The sequence below is a fragment of the Spermophilus citellus genome, assembly GCF_964194105.1.
Source record: "Spermophilus citellus genome assembly, chromosome: 6".
In the NCBI taxonomy this organism is placed as follows: domain Eukaryota; kingdom Metazoa; phylum Chordata; class Mammalia; order Rodentia; family Sciuridae; genus Spermophilus; species Spermophilus citellus.
The window spans coordinates 130,005,320-130,028,431 of NC_138187.1; the positions used below are offsets into that span (position 1 = coordinate 130,005,320).

Here is a 23,112-nt window from a genome sequence, read left to right on the forward strand (position 1 = left end):
GTCCGCTCCCCTGATCTCTGGATTCAGTACACACACTACTATCTGCCCAATGGCTCAAACCCAAAGCTTAGGAGTCACTATTTTCTGTCTCTGAAATAGGATCAATGGGACAGCATCCTGATTTTTCTGTGAGTGAATAACATGTTCTAAGACCCCAGTGATGTGCTCTAACACAAACGCTGTTGAATCTTCCTCAGCCTGTTGACAGGAAGAGCCGATGAGTGTCTTGGTGTCTTGGAATGCATGTATGCTTCGTTGAATCTTCAGTATGTGTTTTCCTCCTGTGGGAGGAAAAAGACATTGTAGGAATGGAGACGAATTCACCTTAAAGAAGACCCTGAGGTTGAACTTCTGCCTTTCTCCTAAGTTAATAACAGCCTAAATCCCTCCCTGAGGGCTCTTCGGAAGTTCCAGGTAGAAACTGGCTCAGAGAGCCCTACAGTCCTGCTACAGGGCTAGAGAAAGGAGCCCTGTAGAGGGAGGAACGGTAGCTACGCATCTAAAAATGGAAGCCCTTGCAGACTAAGGAAGGGACTAGATTTCTTCTTCTTTTTTAAATATGAAATCATTTTTTTTTACTTTTAATTTTTTTATTTGTACTTTTTAGTTACACATGACGGTAGAATGTATTTTGACGTATCATACATACATGGAGTGTAACTTCCCATTTTTGTGGTTGTTACATTGGTCATGTATTCATATATGAACATAAGAACGTTATGTCTAATTCATTCTACTGTCTTTCCCATTCCCATCCACCCTCCCCTGTCCAATCCAGTGAAACCCATTCCCATGGTGAGCCAGCATCCACATATCAGAGAGAACATTCAGCCTTTGGTTTTTTTGGAATTGGCTTATTTCACTGAGCATGATAGTCTCCAGTTCTGTCCATTTACTGGCAAATGCCATAATTTCATTTCTCTTTATGGCTGACTAATATTCCATTGTGTATATATATATACCACATTTTTTGTATCCATTCATATGTTAAAGGGCACCTAGGTTGGTTCCATAGCTTAGCTATAGTGAATTGAGCCACTATAAACATTGATGTGGCTGCGAGGGACTAGATTTATGATGCCTTTGCCTAGACATACTTTCTCTTCTCCTTTTTTTAATATTTATTTTTTAGTTATAGGTGGACACAGTACCTTTATTTTATTTTTACGTGGTGCTGAGGATCGAATCCAGTGCCTCACGCATGTTAGGCGAGCACTCTACCTCTGAGCCACAACCCCAGCCCTTCTCTTCTCCTTTTAATAAAATTTTAACCAATTATTTCTGAGCACTCACTGTGTGTCAAGAGTTTTCACACGTACATTAAATAATTTTTTAGCAATTTTTCTAGCAATGCCATTACAGGTTAGCAAACTTTCACTGGTTGAACACTTGATTATACAGCATACCTGAGGACAGATGGAAACCTTAGTAACTTGCCTGAACAAATAAAATACACATAGTATAATGAACTTCAGGTGTATTTCTGTGCATATATGTGAGCTGTAGATAGCAGCTGAGAGTTGTATTTAAGGTTATAAACCCTACAGAAAGACTTCCCAAGCTTGAGCCTGGTTCCATCATTACCATCTGTGTCACCTTGGACAAATCCCTTCCCCTCTCTGGGCCTATCACCTCTTGCATTTAGAATACTCAGAGCAGTGCCTGGAATCCAGTAGGTCCTCGGTCGCCATCAGGCACCAGGTACTTGGTACACGTGGCCCAGAGCTTACTTGGGGCTCTCTGTACTGAGAGCTTACTTGGTGGGGGTCAAGCACTGGGTTGATTGACACAGACAGCGCACTTCCTGAAGATGGTCTCATGGGATCCTCACATCATTTTGCCAGGATATCATCCTTCCTCTTTTAGAGTGAAGGAATCTGACTCCAAACCATCCCTGATATCAAACAATCTCCCAGGAAGTGGCAGAGTAGGAATTCAAATCCTGCTTTGGCTGCCTTCAAAACCTGGGCCCAGCGAGGGAGGGGGACCCGGGGTACGGGGGGAGGGGGGTGTGCAGGCTTGTAATCCCAGTGGCTCGGAAGACTAAGGCAGGAGCATTGCGAGTTCAAAGCCAGACTCAGCAATGGCAAAGCACCAAGTAACTCAGTGAGACCCTGTCTCTAAATAAAATACAAAATAAGACTGGGGATATGTCTCAGTGGTTGAGAACCCCTGGGTTCAATCCCCAGTACAAAAAAAATAAAACTGGGCCCAGTAACAAGCTCAGAAATTGGTGCTGTCAGGTAGGTTGTGGCCCTTCTCCCTGGAAAGCCTGAGGCATGAATTGCTGTTCATGCTTTTAGTACAGAAATGTGTGCTCGAATGCATGTCTGCACACACGTGCATAGGTTTATACACACACACACACACACACACACACACACACACACACACACACACGTCCCTGTGATCTTCAGGTGAGGAACTTCCACAATGCCTGCCCTGCTCCCTCTACTGACTACTGCAGCAACCTCAGCCCTGAAAGTCAATTTCCCAGATGAGAACTGCAGGTGGTTGTGGAAACTACTCAAACCAATTAAATTTTTTTTTTACATCAGAAGATACTGAAGACCTTGAATCCTTCTTATTTCAGTTGCGTGAAAACAAGAGGTTTTGAAAACACAAAGCAGATCAAGCCACATGGAAAACCAAATACATGTCAATGCCAGGTGCTCTCATTTTGCAATAAACAAATGATTTGATTTACATGAAACTTTTTTTAATATATAATTCTGTGGGTTGGGGTTGCAGAGGGTCACCTGGGAGGATTTTTTGCACCTGTCAGCAATACAATAATGATATTTGCTGGGAGGCTCCTTGAAGGCAAAATAGAAAATGCTTACAAAAAAAAAAAATAGGTAATGAGACTTCTTATCCTGCAGCTCCAACTCCACACCTCACCCTGCAGCTCCACCTGCACACCTCACCCTGTACACACCTCTTCTTATGATAAAAATACCTCAAGTTTTCTGACATGCAGCACCTATTCTCTCTCTCTCTCCTCCCCACCCCTTTCCTGCCTTTGCTTTCAGGAAGAAATTCTAGAATCTAAGACCTGAAAGATCATCCAATACAGCAACATGGTTAAAGAAAGCCACTTTCAAGTCAGGCATACCTGGGTTTCAGTCCTGGTCATAGCATCTTATGCAAGTGACTTAAACCCTCTGGCTGTGTAAAAATCATGGATTTAAAATGATCTGATAGGTTTGGTGTCAGGTTTGAAGGAGCTAATGCTTATATATTCCTTGACTCGGAGTCTGAAATACAGTTTAAGCCTCCAAAAGAGTCTTATTGTTGACATCCAGCCCAAACTTTTCATTCTATAGACAAAGAAACTAGATTCAGGGAGAACTGATTTCTCTGCGTTAGATAGCAAGTTAATGACAAAGACTAGATTCAGGGGTCCAGCCCAGGCCTCTTTCAACTATACCCGAGTAGATTTTCCTTCATTGATCAATTTCAGGAAGGAAAAGGTTGGGGCACTTTCCAACTAGTTGGTCAGTTCATGCTGAGCAGAAGCTGTTGCCAGAGCCAAGATTACCCTGCAGTCCTGGGCCCCCGTCATCAGCAGCCAGCTCACAGCCCACTTAACACACTCTGTCCTCAGAGCTAGTGAGCTCTGGTAAAGTTGGTTTCCACAGAGCTCTTATCACTAATTTATCTTCTGAAAGCTGAAGCTAAAAAACAATTAGACGATTACATGGTGTTACCACTAACAGCCTCAAATGTTCTGGAAACACAGAAAAGCTCTGCATCCAGCCAGCCTCCTATCCACATTCCTGAGTACTCTCCCCCAAGGCCCTCTCCCTGAACTGAGAGGCTGAATGATTACCTACTCTGGGCTCCACTCTTGCCCTCATAGTCCTGTTGCACCCCAAGTGTTCCCCCACCTGCCTTTTCTTAAGAGTCACAGCCAACCATCATGCACATGCTCAAAGCCTTTTGTTCCCATTGTCCACAATGATTTTCCATAGCAATGTTCAGTTCCAGCCGGGGAGCAAACAGTAATTTGTGAGCAGAGCACTTCCTGTTTCTCTGGTGTTTCCAAAGAGGACAGAATCAATTGTTCTGACAAATGGCCCCATGTGTCCACCCTTTGTCAGAATTTCTGAAATCCAGCCAGAGCCTGGGGTTCCTGGCAGACAGGTGAGCCGGTGTCTACCCAACTCGGGACCAGGTGGTCCACAGCTGCGCACACCAATCAGCCTTTTTTCCAGCCTGGGCCTCTAATCCTAGTGAACAGGGGCAAGTGGGAGGTCAGGAGAGGCCTGGAAATTGGAAAAGCTGTGAGGGGCTCTGGTTATGCTCCTTTCAACAGCTCAGGGATGAGGATGCTATAATTCTTCAGGAGACACAAGAAATACAGAAAAAAATATTTTGAGCTTCTGCCTCTCTGAAGTCTTCAGCTGCACCATTCACAGTAACAGTTCAATAGGATGGTGCCTGCTATCCAGGGACATGTCCCTCTCTCAGCCAATGCACACAGGGTTTCTTAGAGTCAGCATGGAGTGCCAGAGACCCCGGGAGAAGCTGAGCCTGGAATAACTCTCTCACTCTCAGAGGTTGCATGGACCCCCAGGTTCCCACCCCAGACCCCCACTACTGTTGCAGGAGAGAAGGGACAGAGGGGTGGGGAAGGAATGTCCGCTTACACATACTGTTTACTTTGGGCCTGGCTAGTGACTTCAGGCCTTATCATTGGGTCCTCAGACTGGGCTGGGCTGGGCAGGGCAGGTCTCAGTGTTGGGGAGAATTGTTTCCCCAATTCAACAGCCAGCTCACGGCCCATTTAACACACTCTGTCCTCACTCTGTGTGAGAGAAGGAAGGAGAGGGTGAAGCAGACTCCAGTGGGAAGAGAGAGAAGCTGCTGGTTGGACCACAATGAAAACCCTCCTCCTGCTGCTGCTCGTGCTTCTCGACCTGGGACAGGCCCAAGGAGCCCTTCATAGGTGAGGCGGTGTCCCCGGCACTGAGTTCTACTGGCACAGCCCCTGCCTGCATCCCCAACCCCAGCCCAGCTCTGGGCTGCCCTGGGGGAGGACAGCTTATGGGAAATGTAGAGAAACTGAGGACCATGGGGATCCATGGGAAAGGTGTCCAGTGGCCACTTTGTGTGTGGCTTCTAATGAGCTCCAGAGGCACCTGCCCTTAGCCCTGGGGAACTCCTCTGCCACCATAGAGCAAAAACTTGCCCTTGTGGTTTATTGCTCAAAACCCTCTAGTACCCCCCACAAGAGGCCAACCATGACTGCCACCCAGTTTTTCTGTCCCTTTAAATCAGTTTTGATGCAGCTCATGTTATGCTATGGGGGGTCCCACATCTCCCAGTTCCTAGATCTCAAAGAGCCTGTGTCCAGGAGGGAGAGCCTTTCCACTGCAAGATTCTGAGAGTCTCAGGGCAGAGATGAGGCTGCCTGGCTGGAGGCAGAGGAGGTGCTGATTCTGGCTGCACCCTAGCCTTGCGGCTCTGCTCTTGTGTCAGTTCCTAGTTGACCTCTGAACAGAGGCAAGGGGGGGCGGGGGAGGGGAGGAGAGGGAGGTAGAACTGCGTCCTCTCCTCACATGGGGCTTCGTCTTCAGGGTGGCCCTCAAGAGGCACCAGTCCCTCCGGAAGAAGCTGCGGGCCCGGGGCCAGCTCTCCGAGTTCTGGAAATCCCAGAACTTGGACATGATCCAGTTCACCGAGTCCTGCACCAAGGACCAGGGCACCAACGAGCCCCTCATCAACTACTTGGATGTGAGGCATCTTGGGGATGGGGCCCGGAGAGAGGGGAGGAGGGCTCAGCCTCAGGGCATTACAGGGCCATTTCAGCAGTGTTGAAGGTCACTATGGACTTCTTGGTTTGGGTATTCATAAGGACTGGTCCCCTGGGTCTCTGTGGACTTTGTAGAAAGGCTGGAATGAGTAGAGCTCTCTGCAGGAGGGAAGAGATAAGGATGCAGGCATCCCAAATGGAAGGAGCCCACTTCTGCTGGGCAGCTTACTAACTATGCCCTTAGGCAAAGTACTTGACTTCTCCCAGCCGGTGCCCTGATCCCTAATGTGGAGCTGCTCCTGCCTCCCCTGCCTCGCTACAAAGTTAGGAATCCAGAAAATACAAGTAAAATCAAACAAAGTGCCTGGGGGCTGCAGGGTCCCACATCTCCCAGTTCCTCGATCTCAGAGATCTTCCTCCTTCATGACCTTTCCTCTGCTTCTTTTATTTCCCAGCCATCCCATCTCCTAGGCTCTGTAAGCGCCAGTCCATTGTCCCCTCTGCTCGGGCCCTAGACACTCTACCTTGGTCCCTTGGTGGCCCCTGCCCTCCACTCATACTCCTTCCCTCTCTCCTCCTTGCAGGTAGAATACTTTGGCACTATCTCCATTGGCTCCCCACCACAGAACTTCACTGTCATCTTTGACACTGGCTCCTCCAATCTCTGGGTCCCCTCTGTGTACTGCACCAGCCCAGCCTGCAGTAAGTGGGGACAGGAGCCCTCGTGGGAGATGACTGGGGTCCAGTCCTGGGACGCCAGGTACTCTGGGGTTGGGGAACAAGGGGTTCCAGAAACTGGCTATCCCTGCCACACCGAGTTTCCCCTCCCCTTCTCTGGGTCTGTCTGGCACTGCTTACAGCTCAAACAGGGCTGGGCCAGGGAGAGAAAGAAAATGCGGTTGCTATCTATGATAACAACTTCATACTGGTCAGAATTAGGAGGGAGAACCCTAGCCATTGAAAAGATAAAACTTCGATTTTATGACTCACTTCCCCTGGAACACCAAAAGAACATGGGAGAAAGTTCCATTTGACTGACTCTACACCTTGAAAAATAAAGGTCAGCAACTCCTGATGACTGTAGTTTCTAAGTACAAACAGTTCACCTACTTCGAGAAGATTTGGTGGCCCTTCTTCCCCAGAGGTGGGGCTGTGGGTCACAATGGCATGGGTGTGTCCATTTGCCCAGAGGTAACTCAGCAGTTTCAGTGAAAACTGAAAAAAGAAGACAGACATAAAGAAAAATGTCTTAGTCTGTGTGGGGCAAGTTCTAGAGAACCTCCTCTGTCACTGGAAACCCTGACCCAGGTTATCCCCAAGGTTGGGCAGAATCAGGAGTACTTTGCTGGAGTGGTGATTGTTTATCCCTGAGTTTCTTTTGAAGTCCAGGCTCTGCCCCACACCAACTGGCTGAGACTGCTGTTGGCGCCTGATAAATGGCACTTATCTAGGTGTGCCTCATGAGGTCATTGCGGGCAGTCAGGTTTGCCCAGGGACAACTATTTGCTCCCCAATTAAGCCACATCTCCAAGTAGGCTCACTAGGAAGGGCCATGGTCAGCTTTTCTGGGGGTGCCCGTTCCGTGTTGGGAGCTGAGGGAAGAGACGGCACATCTCTAGGGCAGGGATGAGGGCAGTGACTGTACCCTTGCTTTCCAGAGTCACACCCTGTGTTCCACCCTTCCCAGTCCAACACATACAGTGAGCTGGGCACTTCTTTCTCCATTCAGTATGGGACCGGGAGCTTGTCTGGGATCATCGGAGCCGACCAAGTCACTGTGAGTACAATTCCTGTGTCTCCTTCTCTCTTGGCCAGAAACTTGAGATGGAACATTGTTGGGAGGACTTGGGGTGCAGTTTCAGGTCTGCTTCAGGAAGAGGTGGAAAGAGGGAGTGAGGCTGGATTTAGGGAAAGGGGGAAGCCTGGCAGGCAGGGGAGCAGCCCTCCCCACCAGAGATGGTGGCAGTGTGTCAGTGTCAGCTCTCTGGGCCCTAGAGGGACAGGTCAGGGAGCTCCCAGGGGAAATTATGCCCAGAGCATAAAGACTGCTGGTAGGGCTGGACCACCCGTCTGCAGAGGGTCTGAGGAGACAAGACCAGGCCTCCATCCTGAAAGGCAAAGGAGTCCAAGCCAAGGGATGCTGCTAGGGTTGGGCAAAGTCTGAGGTGGAGTCCAGCTGCGGAGACCAGGAAGAATCCAGATATCAAAACAAAGGGCCTAGGTTGCACAGGTTGCTCCTTCAACTCCCTCTGGCCAAAGATCGTAGGGCTTCCAAAACCGTGGGACTCAGAATGATGTGAGGACAGAGAACCAGCAGGGTCCTGGTCCTGCAGGGCTACTTCGTACAGGCTTATGGGCAGTGGTCTAGGCCTACGCCTTGGAAAATAAAGGTCACCAACTCCTGATGACTGTAGTTTCAGTTCTAAGATACTATGTAAGTTCTTACTATCTAGTAAGAACTATCTAAGAGCAGCAGGGGCTAGCCTTCATGAACATCTGTTCTAAAAGCCAGATGCATGCCTATAATCCCAGTAGCTCAGGAGACTGAGGCAAAAATATCACAAGTTCGAAGCCAGCCTCAGCAACATAGCAAGACCCTAAGCAACTTAGCAAGATCCTATCTGAAAATAAAATATAAAAAGGCCTGGGGATGTGGCTCATTGGTTAAGTGTCCCTGGCTTTAATCCCTGATTTTAAAATAAAATCACTTCTAAGCGGATGGGGTATATTATTAAGTGGAAAACAGAAGCAGAAAAACACTTTGTATGTCAAAATATGTACATATAAAACACAGAGATAAAATAATACACTGTGTTTTCCATTGAAACCATTTCCATTGAAATTGGCAAAAAGAGGAGAATTCTAGTCCACAGCTTGCACTCATGAGCTGGTTCACCTGGTTGGTGCCACAGCATCTCCAGCCTGGGTTGCTTATTCCTCCAGTGCTTCTTGCTCCAGGGCAGGTGCATGTTCTCCTCTGTGAAAAGGAGTGTCAGCTTTTGCTGCAGGACACTCCCATCATCAAGTGGTTGGGACAGTGAGACAGCAATGTGGGTCCTAGTCCACCCTCATCCTTGAAGGTTCCAATTGATTCTATTTCCACTTGACATCAGTCTTCCCTTTCTGCTGCCCAAACTGTAGACTTCAAGCTATAGCACTAAGACAGAAACAATGTTCTAAGGTATGCTGCTAGCCGACATCTACAATTGCATATAGTCAAATATCTAAATATACTCCATCTCGTGTGTGTGTATGTGTGTATGTGTGTGTACGCACACCACAGTAAAGTTCATAGATATAGCTAGCTAATGCAGTTCTTAAAGGGACAACTATAATCTGAAATGCATGTATTAGAAAAGGTTAAAAATTAATGAATTAAGCTTCTGTTTCAAGTAAAAGATAAACAAGAAAACTATCAAGAAGCAACAGCAAATCAAACCTAAAGAAAGCAAGAGGGAAGAAATAGTAAAGAGACCAACAGGATATCAATGAAATAGAAAAGTCAGATTACATAGAAAATCAACAAAGCCAAGAATTAACTCTTTTCAAGGAGCAATAAAAAATTTTTGTTGCAGGACACCCCCATCATCAAGGGACTAGGACAGTGAGAGAGCAATGTGGATCCCACCAATGTGGATCCTAGCACAATTAGTCAAGAAAAATGAAAGAAAATACAACTTAGAAATATTAGAAATGAAGAAGAGGACATTAATAAAGATCCTGTGGACATTTAAAATAGAAGCTATCAAGAACAGAAAATTCATAATGAAGAAATACTTCATAAGTCATTTTATGAGAACAGAATAAGTTAATTCAAAACTTGAAAAGGATATTATAAGAATTAGAAGTACAGACCAATTTCTCTCCTGTGAATATAGATGCCAATGTCCTATATACTAGCAAATAAAATCTTGTAATATATAAAGGGATAATATATCCCAACCAAAAGTCATTTCTCCCTAAAATTAATCAACTAAGAATAAAAAAAGAAAGGTCATATGATTTTCTCAACTGATAAAATTCAATATCTATTCATGACTTAAAAAAAGAAACTCTTAGAAAACTAGAATATAAAGCAACTTCCTTAATCTGTTATAGAACATCTAACAAAGAAGCCCACAGCAAACTTTACACTTCATGGTAAATTGTTGAGAGACTTCTCCCTGAGATCATGAATGAGACAAATAGAATCACTATTTGATTCTGTTTAGTTCATTTTTACTGTCTGTATTCAACATTGTGCTGAAGATTCTAGCCAATGCAATAAGGCAAGAAAAAAAATCCAGATAATTAAGACAAAAAAGGAAGAAATAGTCTTATCATTAACATATGATAATATTATATATATATATATATATATATATATATATATATAAAATCCAAAACTATCAACAAGTATAATGTTGGGATTAATAACTGAACTTTGTGAAGTTTCAGGAAATGAGGCCAACATACAAAAAATAATTTGCATTTCTATAAAGCAGGAAAAAAGCAATAAATATGGTTTGTTAATGGCACTATTAATCCCATCAAAAAACATCAACTATCTTGAAGTAAATTTAACAAAGAATGTAGTCTAAAACTTTAAAACATTACTGAATGAAATTAAAAGGTCTGCATAAATTGAAAGATAAACTATTCCCACAGATTGAATGACTCAGTTTTATAAAGAAGTCTAAATTTTCCAAATTTATCTATTTATCCAATCTTATCCCAATCAAAACAGCAGAAATTTTTATTAGAAATTAATAAGCTGATTCTAACATGTATATGAATATAATGTAATACACCAAGATAATTTTGATGAAGGAAAACAATGCCAAATATTATTATAAAACCATAGTAATTTAGTATTGGCACAGGATTAAGAAAATGGACAAATGCAACAGAAACTGCCTAAACAATCACCTGACTTATGTTGAACATGTTACGGCAGAATGCGGAGGAAATAATGGTATATTATTATATCATTAAATAGTGCTAGGTCACTCTGAGATTCATGAACCTTAGGTAGATTATAGATCTAAATGTAAAACATAATACAATAAAAGTTTTAGTAGAAAACAGGAAAATATTTTCATGACCTCAGGGTGAAATAATTCTCTGAAACAAGTTATAAAACTCACTAGTACTAAAGGAAAAAATTGACTTGACTGCATTGAAATTCATATATTCTGTTACTCAACTTAGGATGTTATTAAGAGGGTAAAAGCACCACTCACAGTCTGGGAGAAGATTTTTGTAATTAACAAGAAAGGACTTGATTCTGGAATATATCAACAAGAAAATAACCATAGCTCACTTTATAAAAGGGGATATCCAAGTGTTCAATTGTATTAATTACCAGAAAATACAAATTAAAACCACAGTTAAACCCCCTGCACATCAACTAGAAAATTAAAATGGAAAAGACAGGAAATAACTAGTGTTAGTGAGGATATTGAGCAATTGGAATTCCCAAAATATTAGTAGTGGAAATATCAATAGGTACCATGATTATGAAAAACTCTTTTTCCTATTTACTCATGCATTAAACTTGTATTCCCTGTAATCTTGTGATTTTATTCCCAGGTCTATATCCAACAGAAAAACATGCATGTATTTGCCAAAAGATGTATACAACCAGCACCATTAGTAATAGTCAAATACAGGAAACAACTCAAATATCCATCAGTGGTAGAATAGATAAATATGGTGATATGTTATACCATGGAATACTTATTATATCTGTACTTTATTTACTTCAATTAAATTTGCACAAAAGAAATTAAGTAAATGCAAAAAAAATATCTTAGCTGGGTGTGGTGATACACGACTGTAATCCTAGAAGTGGCTTGGGAGGATAGCAAGTTCAAAGCCAGCCTCAGTGATTTAGCGAGGCCCCAAGCAACTCAGTGAAACCTCGTCTCTAAATAAAACACACACACACAAAAAAAAGGATGGGGATGTGTCTCAGTAGTTAAGCACCCCTGATTTCAATTTCCAGTACCTTCAGCCCAGAAATCTTTGTGCCTATTTTACTAAGGAAAGTTGAGAAGGGAAGTAGCTTCAGGAGGATGCAGGGGTCCGAAAACCTTTGCCAGCCAGCCCCTCTGCAGTTTTCCTATGGGCTTTCTCCCTGCAGGTAGGAGGACTGACTGTGATTGGCCAGCAGTTTGGAGAAAGTGTCAAAGAGCCCGGCCAGACCTTTGTGAATGCAGAGTTTGATGGAATCCTGGGTTTGGGATACCCTTCCTTGGCTGCTGGAGGTGTGACTCCAGTATTTGACAACATGATGGCCCAGAACCTAGTGGATCTGCCCATATTTTCTGTCTACATGAGCAGGTAAGGCCCATCAAGCCCACCCAGTTAAGGCCAGTAACAACTACAGGAAGACAACATGGTGCCCCAGACTTAGTGGCCAAAAGAGCTGACTTGGATCCCTTGCTTGGCCTGTTGTCAGCTGTGTGATCTTGGGCAAAACATTTAACCTCTCTGGATTCTGAAGAAATGGGGTTTGCTTCATAAAGTAGCTGTGACAAGCGCTTTGTAAATTCTACAGCAATTATTGAATTTAAGGATCTCTAGAATTGACTTATTTTTTAGTCCATAAATATCAACTTCCTATTACATGCTGGGCATAATGTTAGACACTGTGGCACAATAAAATAAAACCAATCCTCAGAGTTGGGGGAGGCAGGAACAAATTTACAAAGTGAACTGACAAGAAAAGAATTGCCTGCTAACAGATGAGCAAAACATTGTCTGTCCATAGCATGGAAGATTATTCAGTATTAAAAAGGAAGGAAATTGCTACAACATGGATTAAACTCAAGGACAGTATGCTAGGTGAAATAAACCAGTCACAGTAAGATAGATCCTATATGATTCCACTGGCATAGGGTACCTAGAGCTGTCAAAAGCATAGAGACAGAAAGTATGATGGAGGTTGCCAGGGGCTGGAGGAGGAGGAAGGAGGATACATGGAGTCTCATTCTGCAGATTGAAAGAGTTCTGCAGGTTGGTTTGGCAACAATGTGAGAGTATTTGACTCTTTTGAATTGAGCACTCAAAAAAATGGTTAAGATGGGAAGTTTTATGCTATCTGCATATATTACCACAATTAAATAAAACTTTAGACATGGTAGCTGGGTATAGTGGCTTATGCCTGTAATTCCAGCGATTTGGGAAGCTGAGGCAGGAGGATTATAAATTTGAGGCCAGTCTTAGCAACTTAGTGAGGCTCTAAGCAACTTAGCAAGACCCTGTCTTAAAATAAAAAATAAAAAGGGCTGGGGATGTGGCTCAGTGGTAAAGCGACCCTGGGTTCAATCCTCAGTACCAAAAAAAAAGCAAAAACTTTATGCATTATAGTTGAAGAGGTCCTGAGGCTTATGTGCCTCTGGGTACTCTTGCCAGGGGCTTGTGGGCGGTCATCTCATCCTCCCTATATGGAATGGAGATTTCTTACCCCTCTGACTCCTTCCCGGGTAAGCCTGGCTTGAGTTCACCCTGATCCAACATAAGCCCATTTTCCCTGTTTCCTCGTCCCACATGAAAAGTTCTGAGCTCCCCCTCCCAGGTTGTGCTTCATCTTCATCCCCAGCATGGCTGCAGTCAGGACAGGCCTGGGCAGAACCGTAGGACAGGCAGGCTGTCTGGGCACCTGAGCTTTCCCCTGCAGGGCTTCCTGCTCCCTCTGTCCCAGGAACAAGTGAGCAGTGAAGGGCAATAGCAAGGGCCCTGCAGTCAGACCAGCCTGGATATAAATCCTACCACCTGCATGGCTTCCTCTCCCAGAGCCTCAGTTTCCTCATGGGGCCCTTCCTTAACAATTTGCCTTTCTCTCCATATAGTGACCCACAAGGTGGCTCAAGTAGTGAGCTGACGTTCGGAGGCTATGACAGCTCTCATTTCTCCGGGAGCCTGAATTGGGTCCCGGTCACCAAGCAAGCCTACTGGCAGATTGCGCTGGATAAGTGAGTATCCTCCATGAAGTGGCGGCCGCTTGGCGGTAGAACTCAAAACAGACACAACTCAAATTGAGTGACACTGCCGGTCATTAGGAGCGGAAGGTGTGGTTTGAAGGTGTGGAGATACTGAGCAAAGGTACAGGAAGAGGAGTTAGTGACCAGGGACAGAAGCAGCTTCGTTCCTTGTATGTGGGGTGCACCTCTCATTCAACAGACAGCCAGTACCAACATGCCGCCTGCTGCCCTATGTTGGCTCAACGTTAATTGACACATAAGGCAAGGCCGGAGGGACATGGGGGTGCAAAGACAGTCACACAAATAGCTACCACATAAAGTGGAAATGGTCAGGGCTGCCAAGGAGGAGTCACCAAAGAGGCCCAGCAAACAGGGCAGGACAGCTCCTCTCTGGAGATCCCTCAAGGGTTTCATGGAGGGAGTAGAGTTGAAACTGAACCTTAAAAACCAGTACAATACATGGGTGTGGAGAAATGGGGAAGTACAACTAGATGCCTGCTGTGTACCTGGAGCCGTGCTAGACAGGAATTCAAAGAAGTATCATTCAAGTATCAGGTTCTGCTTGGTACCAAAGAGTAGAAAAACCAAGATACTCACCGTCTACTGAGGCCCTTTCAGACTGTGGGGATGTACCTACTGACGGGCCATGACATCATTGTCGGGGATCCTGACCTGCAGTTGTTAATGAAATGTAATACAATAGGAAATATCAGAGTGCCCTTCAATTGTATGTGTGTTACATCAAGCAGTAAGTGTTGCCGGGCCGCAATGGCACACGCCTATAATCCCAGTGGCTCGGGAGGCTGAGGCAGGAAGATCGTGAGTTCAAAGCCAGCCTCAGCAAAATTGAGGCACTAAGCAATTCAGTGAGACCCTGTCTCTAAATAAAAAACCCAAAATAGGGCTGGGGATGTGGCTCAGTGGTCTAGTGCCCCTGAGTTTAATCCCTGGTACCCCCCACAAAAAAAGTCAGTGTATTTCTTACTATGGAACTCAGGCGAGAGAGAGAGAGAGAGAGAGAGAGAGAGAGAGGGAGATTGAGATGATTAAACACCCATGTGATGTGATGGGAGATTAAAATGGGCATCGTCAAGTGCTCTGGTACAATAAAGAGCCCTACAGGGAGCAGAGGTGCTGGGGACCCAGGGAAGCAGGGCTGATGATGATCCCTTTGCCCTCAGAATCCTGGTGGGAGACACTGTGACATTCTGCTCTGAGGGCTGCCAGGCCATTGTGGACACAGGGACCTCCCTCATCACTGGCCCTTCCCACAAGATCAAGCAGCTGCAGGAGGCCATTGGGGCAGCGCCCATGGATGGAGAGGTGAGTGGGGTGGGGAGGGGAGAGGAGCAGGAGAGTCCAGCCTTCTCCTGGGAAATGGGCAGCCTCTGAGTGGGTCCCTGTGCTCTGTTTTAGTACACCGTGGAGTGTGCCAACCTCAGCGACATGCCAGATATCACTTTCATCATCAACGGCGTCTCCTACACCCTCAGCCCAACTGCCTACACGCTGCTGGTAAGCTCCATTTCCTTTTTCTGCAAGTCACAGGGCCTTGCCCACAAGCCTGCCACTTCCTCTTGTCAACAGTCGCCTGCACTTAGCTACATGTACCCCAAGCCCCCTCCCACATTGTCCTGTCCTGATGTGCCAGTCCCCCCCAATAGGGACACAGTTTCTATGATGGCAACTCCACTGGACTAGTTCTCATTTCCACTTCTGCCATGAAATAGCCATGAACCTTAGGCAAGCCACGGAGGGGGTTTTCTGATATTGTTCCTTGGGATTTATCCACTGACAGTTTGAATCCCCTCGACCACTAAGTCTGACGACAGCTATTATCCCATTGTATAAATGAGAATATTGAGACTCTTGGGGTTAGGTAAAAGGTTCAACATATGAGTTGCTTGGGGGAGGGGTACAGAATGAGGTTTATCTAACATTCAAATTCACATTCCTCAGCAACCAAGAAAATGTCTTTATTGCAGTAGACTCTCAAGTGTGGAGGGCAGGGTAGAAAGGAAATTCCTAGGCATTTTGGAAACCTAGAGTCCCTTCCACCACCACTGGCCTAGATTTCCAACATTGCAATTCTTTGGCAACTGTTTTAGTCAGCTTGTTCGCTGCTGTGATTAAAAGACCTGACCAGAACAATTGTAGAGGAGGAAAAGTTTATTTGAGGGATCACAGTTGCAGAGGTCTCAGTCCACAGAAGTCGACTGCATTCCTCTGGGCTCGAGATGAGGCAGAACAACATGAAGGATGAGTGTGGCAGAGGGAAGCAGCTCACATGATGATCAGGAAGCAGAGAGAGAGAGAGAGAGCTCTCCACTTGCCGGATACAAATATACACCCCAGAGTCACACCCCCAATGCCTACCACCTCCAGCCACACCCTAGCTGCCTCAGTTACCATCCCGTTAATCCCTATCTGGGGATTAAGTCACTGATTGGGTTAAGACTCTCACAACCCAATCATTTCTCCTCTGAACCTTCCTGCATTGTTTTACACATGAGCTTTAGGTCGGGGGGCAGGGGTTGTACTCTTCTCACAGAACAGTGGAAGCCTCCCTGCTCCGTTTTTTAAAAAGCTCACTCAAGTGATTCCTCCGAGAACATCAATAAGAAAATAGCAGTGGTTAGGTTACATTTACAGTGTAATCTGTCTCCCTAAAAAAAAATGAACTTGAGCTTTACAGGAAACTAAAGGAACCAGGATTTAAATCAGGGTCTTCTAGTGCCAAGCCTTTTGTTTTTCTGGACATGCAATAAGGTTTCAGTTTTTCTAACTGTCAAACGATGGTGGTGTGAAGGTGCCCGCCTGGCAGACAAGCAGTTCTCGAAGTTGTAGAACATAGATGAGTGAACTTGTGCAAACAAATACTTCACTGAGCAAACTGGGCTAGGATTATATGAAGTGGGAGGATGGATCCACCAGCGAAAATGGGGGCGGCACTGCTCCCCTCTTCTCCTGCATTTCATTGACATACTTCATTGTGACCTCAGGACTTTGTGGATGGAATGAAGTTGTGCAGCAGTGGCTTTCAAGGACTCGACATCCAGCCTCCATCTGGGCCTCTCTGGATCCTGGGCGATGTCTTCATTCGGCAGTTTTACTCAGTCTTTGATCGTGGAAATAACCGCGTGGGGCTCGCCCCAGCAGTCCCTTGAGCAGGGCTCGTGTCTCTGCCTGTCTACCTGGCAACCCCCGGGCCTGTGAGGTTAGGGCATTCTCTACACCTGTCAGCAGGGCCTTTCCCACAGAAAACAGTTGTTCCCAGAATTGCAACTTGAATTAGGACAAATGGAGCATGAGAGCACACACACACACATACACAACCTCACACTTCACACACACACACACACACACACCAAATCAACCACCATCGTGGCAGAAGAATTAAGTTGTGAGTCCATATTCTTTATTGCTTTTTTTTTTGTTGAATTTTTATCACAGAAATCTCCAAACACATACACAGCAGAGGTTGTGGTCCAGTAAGTCCCTACACACCCCACCCAACTTTACCAACGTATCCACACATGGCCAGGACCCCTTCATCCATATCACCATCCACTTCTCTCTCTAGCTCCACAAACCTGGATTATTTTGAAACAAATTCCAAGAATCACATCATTTTATCCATAAATATTTCTATCATCCTCACACATCCAATTGTGATTCAGATATCTCTCATTGCCTCCTAAATGTGTGACCATTTTTACAGTTGGCTTGTTTGTATCAGCATTCAAACAAGATCCACAAATTGCATTCATTTGAAATGTCTCTTTTCTTCTATAGAATTGACCATATTCGGAGTTTTGCTGGTGGAAATTCAAAGGTGTCATTTAACATGGGTCTCTGAGCCCATCTTTTCTACAGAATGGTGCTTAGATCTGGAGGCCTGAGTTCATGGCAAAACACTTCATGGATGGGGCTAGGCGCTTCTCGTTGTATTCCATCAGGAGGCAGATACAGCTGTGTGCCTCTCCATTGGTGGTTTAAGACTGACACGTGGGATTGGAATTGTCAGCCTTCGCCATCCATTGACTTTAGCATCTCACCTGCAGGTTTTAGAGGTTTTGATGATCATCACTGAGACCCACTCTATCTATCATTAGGAACTTCTCTACTTCTATTTATTTTTCTGCATTTGTTAGCTAGAATTCTTCTGTAATTGCAAACTTTCCTCCTCAACCACTAGCTCACCATGAGATAGAAAAAAGATAACTTTCTGGGGCAGGGTATTTTCCTCATCTATTTAACGATTGTCAAAACAATAAGCTGGTGTGATAGCAAATTCCAGTGGATTCTAAACATCTTTGGTGTGTTTCAATTTACTGAAGATATTTTTAGTTGCTCAAATCACCCCATATTGAGCCATCAGGTGACCCTTCAAGTTAGTTCCTGTGAACTTTTCTGGCGCATCATGCCCACTTCCAGCTCCACAAGTGGCATTAGCCATTGTCCCAAGAAGTCCTCGTTCCTTGCAGTGTGCCCATATTTTTTTGCTGTAATGAAAATATTTCATAGTATGTAGGGGATGGAGAGAAGAGAGAGAGAGCAAGCCCTTTTCACATTTGGGACCCCAGTGCCCATTCTGAGGAATCTACCACAGAGAATCCCGACCCGAGGCACATCCTTATTCTGGTAGTTTCTGTTGCCATGAGACATGACTTATTTTTCTCTTCCTCTCTTTAATTTTTGCTACTTTCCAGATAGAAGTGTCCTCAGTTTTGTTCTTACTATAAAATATGCACAAGTGCTCCATGATCCTACCCCTCAAGCGCTAGTGTAAATTTGAAGATTTTTGTTGTAGTTGTTTTGTTTTACTTTGGTTTTGAAAACCAAGTTGCCCAGACTGACCTTGAACTTGGGATCTTCTGGTATTACAGGCAACTTTCACCAGCTTGAAGTTGTTTTGTAACACTTTTATTTTTTCCTTGTACATGTAAACAGAAATGGCTATTGGTAAGAAAACTTTCTCTTTCTACAAAAAAAGAAGAAGAAGAAGCAATTCTCCACATATCCTTCCCTAGACTGCTTTTCTTTTAAAATAGATTCCCTGTCAGCACAGATATATCATTCTTCTAACATCTCCATGGTGTCTATTTATTTATCCATCCAATCCCCTCTTAATGTCCATAAGGTCCATTTGGGGTTTAGTTCAATCTAGTACAATAAATATTAATTTTATGCCATGTTCAAAGGCAGGTAGTCTGCAACCTGTAACATAGCTGGGCAGGCCCTGGCTGTCACTTATGGGCACCAGGAGGGGTCACGGAAAACACCCCAGGCTGAAGAATTGATAGTCAACCTGGATGTGCATCTGTGCCCCACCCCCATCACTTGGGTGACCTCAAATGAGGACTTTGTGCCTCTGAGACACTTTGCAGAGCCTTTGGATAGATCCAGTGAGCCCACCTGGGTGAAATCATTTGGCTCAGAATGTTTACCGCAGAGTAGGTCTTACCCGTCATGGGAAAACTGACCTTTAGGCGTCAGCCTTTGTCTTAGGTTGATACCACTGCAATCAGATCAACCCGTACTTACTTTTTTATTTTGTTTTACTTTTTTTCTGGCTGATTTTTTTCAAACTAAATTATTACATTTAGAGTTAATTAAAAATCAGCCTGATCCAAACTAGCTACCAAAGCATTATGGCAGAGCTGCTGACCTCACAGGCTGTGCAGGCAGGCAGGCCTGGACTTGACTCCCAGCGCTAGTTGAAGGCACACCTCAGTTTGCTGAGTCGTCAGATGGGCCTGGTAACAGGAAGCACTTTGTGGGATCATGGTGAAGAGTCTTTGCCACCATCGAACTAGCTTCTGTGCCTGTGTTCTTCAGGGAACAGTCTCTCAGTCTCAGGGTGAATCCTAGAAAAGGCAGAGGCTCTAGATAAAAAGACTTTTGAGTGTTGCTTTGAATCTTTTTTTTTTTTTTTTTTTAAAGATAGAGTGAGAGAGGAGAGAGAGAGAGAGAGAGAGAGAGAGAATTCTTCAACATTTATTTTTTAGTTATCGGCGGACACAACATCTTTGTTTGTATGTGGTGCTGAGGATCGAACCCGGGCCGCACGCATGCCAGGCAAGCGCGCCACCGCTTGAGCCACATCCCCAGCCCCAAGTTGCTTTGAATCTTAATCAGGGAGCCTGAAGACAAAAGCAATGACATCATCACATCAACTAAGTGTCCAAACCAGGTGGTGACTTCTGTCTTCACAATGACTCCACTGGCTCAGTCACACACACACACAAAAAAAAATACTTCTATGACTTGTTCTTTGTCCCTGTCCCCCTAGGCATTGCTTTTCACCAGAAATATTTCAAGAACATTCTAATGGGTGCTCTGATTCCAGCCTCACGTCCATGTCTACACACTAGGGCCTGATTGATCAATATTACTGAAGCCCAGCTCTAATCCCATCTTCCCCTGCTCCAACTTCCCAGTGGCTCCTTGCTAGGTGTCAAATGACATCCCAGCTGACAGGACTTGTGGGGCTCTCTAGAGCCTTGCCTCAGTTTGACCTCACTCCTGCATTTGCATCTGGGCCACCACAGCCGAACCACGCCTTCCCCTTCTCCTCACTTGCACTTTGCTGCCAGGAATTGCCGAGGGCCACAATTTTTCCAAAGGAGCCGTCAATTGGCTTGGTGTCGTGGCATTTCTGTATCTTCCTCCCTTCTACTAGTGATGGTCTAAAATTTGGGGGCCAACAGAGGTGAGGCAAAGAACCTCACCCCCCCACTGGCACCAAGGCTAAATTTGGGGGCCAACAGAGGTGAGGCAAGAACCTCACCCCCCCACTGGTGCATAGTCCTATCCACAAGCATGGCTGAATGCTGGACCGGTAGTCAATGACGGGTTGATCTGATTGCAGTGGTATCAACCTAAGACAAAGGCTGACGCCTAAAGGTCAGTTTTCCCATGACGGGTAAGAACCATATGTTGAATTGGACAACCTACCAGGCACGGTCCTTAAGCCACATTGCTTGTTGTTTAATTAATCAGAAGGGGGGAGATGCTGAGGGCCATTGCCAAGTAGAAATGACGCATCGAAATTTCCTTGCTAGCGTACCCCATGTTAAATGGATTTCGCTGTTGACATTGCATGTAAGGTGACCTTGCTCAAGGAAGGCGAATTCGGGTTTAGAGCTGATCAGGTTTGAGGAAGTATCCCGGTCCTTGGGTTTAGGGCGTTCCAGGTTTAAGACAATAGGGGTTTTAGGGAAGTTGGAGGTTGAAGATTATTGCTGCCGGGATTAGGGTGTTCCTGCTGCTTGTTCCCGTTGAGTTCTCGTGAGATTAAAAGGAGATTGGAAAAAAGCCTCGTGGAGTAAGTGAATTGGGCGGCAACAGAACTGGGATTTCCCCAGAACGTGTGTGTAGAGGCCAATGTGAGTTCGGGAATAAAGAATTGCTATTTGAATCTACAAGGTGTGGTGGCTCGTGATTCTGTGCCAAGCCAAGACATTGGCAAGGAATCTTCTCTGCTTCCTAGAGATGCAGTGCATTCCCCAGAGTGGCCCCTTCTCCATGAGGGTTAAGATGTTAGGCTCAGAGCAGTGAAGAACCAGGCCACGCTGGGGAGGTGGTCGGCTGGGACTCTGTGGCTACCTGTGTGCTCTCTCTTCTGCCAACCACAGGCACAGCATCTCACCCACCCGGGATCGCTTCCCTTTAGGTGGAGCGTGCCTGCCTTCTCTGCACCTCGCACAGTGGCATGTGTGCTCATAGCTCCACATCCCTGCAGCTCCATTCCAATTCCTTCCCACCATAACACCCTCTTTTGCTTCCCTAACTAGGATGAACTTCTTCTTCCTCAAAATCCTCAGACTTCTTTTCATTCTTTCTTTTATTTATTTATTTTGGTACTGGGAATTAACCCAGAGGTGCTTACCCACTGAGCCACATCCCCAGGCCTTTTAATGTTTTTATTTAGAGCCAGGGTCTCCCTAAGTTGCTTAGGGCGTCACTAAGTTGCTGAGGCTGTCTTGAAGTCATGATTCTCCTGCCTCAGCCTCTCAAGCCTCTGGGATTACATGTGTGCACCGCTACACCTGGCAGCTGTGTTTCTTTTTGCTCCATGTCTTATTTCCACTGTTCAAAATGCAAGTGTCCACTCTTACATCTCCCAAAGAGTCTGATCTGCCCGGATCTCTGAGTAGATGCATGCAGCGGGAAGGAGGACAGGGTTCAGTGGTGTAGCCTCAGGCCTCCACCGCAGGGCAGAGGCTGGGCCTCATTTTCCACTGCAGCACATGTCAGGGGAAGGGAAGGGAAGCTGCTGACTTTTGATCCACATGGCTGGAGGAAGCAGGAGTTAGAGGCTGATGTGGCTGGTGACTTGGTTTTCAAAGGTGCTGGGGGCAGTTCTGCAAATGGGCCCTGAGTTTCAGTCCCATGCTCAGAGACTATAAAGACCAGGTGAGCACAGTTCACCCCCATACCCAAGCAACCTCAGCAGGGGCCCCACGGCAACTTTCTGTGCCACTGTACCTCTCTGGGTGCTCACGTGCTCTCCCCACTCCCGTCTCTCTCGTTCATTTAAAACTTTTGAAGGGCAACAATTTAAGAACAAATCAGCAGTCATCAATCAGGGGGTGGGTTGATGCTCCCTTTCTGGAGTAACCAAAGTAGAACATTCGGGATAAACAAGCTCTGGAATTCTTTCCAACTTCCACTGTATCCTGTCCAGAATTATGCTTCAGAGACATTATTACATCCTCCCTCCAGGCATGTTTGCTAATTGATACAAACAAATGATTTCAACTTTTGTTCCATCCCAAACTGCTTAGCGGGGCCTGAACCTGACACAGTGAATGGACGAGCAGGGATTTGGGGACACTCACCCTTGAGAAAGGTTTAGGCTGTGGCCAGATTAGATACAGAGAGTGGTAACAAAGCAGCTTTAGGACTTCTGGGGGGCATAAGAAAGAACTTTTTGACAGGGAGGATATTAAACAAAGGAACAAACAGACCCACAGGAAGATGAAATCCTACCTCAGAAGAAATGTGGAGATGGATGAGGTGTCAAATGTATTATTACACATGTTGAGGGGATTCTCTTGAGATCTGCTGATCCACTTAAACCAGGCATGTCCAAACTCACTTCATCCCCCTTTCATCTGCCAGCCATAGTTACCCAAGGCACAATTCCAGGCAGCTCAAAGAGATGCCCAAATTAGACTCACGCCAGCACCATTTGAAATTGCTCTAGTTTCCTAAGTACTTCAGGTTGGCTCATGCATGCTCACCCAAGAGGCCCTGGATCTGCCAGGGCTTGTCTCACATCTCACAAGCCTGGAGTGGTGTGGTATGTGCATGTGCATGTGGGCTGGGATATGTGTGGTGTGTGTTTATATTGTGTGTTATCGTGGTACTATATGGATG

General features: G+C 45.4%; 1 protein-coding gene across 1 annotated transcript; it reads left to right on the forward strand.

Annotated features, from left to right (window-relative positions):
- Positions 1-4,795: 4,795 nt before the first annotated feature.
- Positions 4,796-17,425, forward strand: CTSE (cathepsin E). The gene is made up of 9 exons (XM_081297101.1): positions 4,796-4,951; positions 5,583-5,739; positions 6,343-6,460; positions 7,417-7,535; positions 11,883-12,082; positions 13,594-13,716; positions 14,907-15,048; positions 15,142-15,240; positions 16,728-17,425. The coding sequence occupies exons 1-9, from the start codon at positions 4,884-4,886 to the stop codon at positions 16,890-16,892; spliced, it is 1,191 nt and encodes a 396-aa protein (XP_081153227.1). The 5' UTR covers positions 4,796-4,883; the 3' UTR covers positions 16,893-17,425.
- The last annotated feature ends 5,687 nt before the right edge of the window (positions 17,426-23,112 follow it).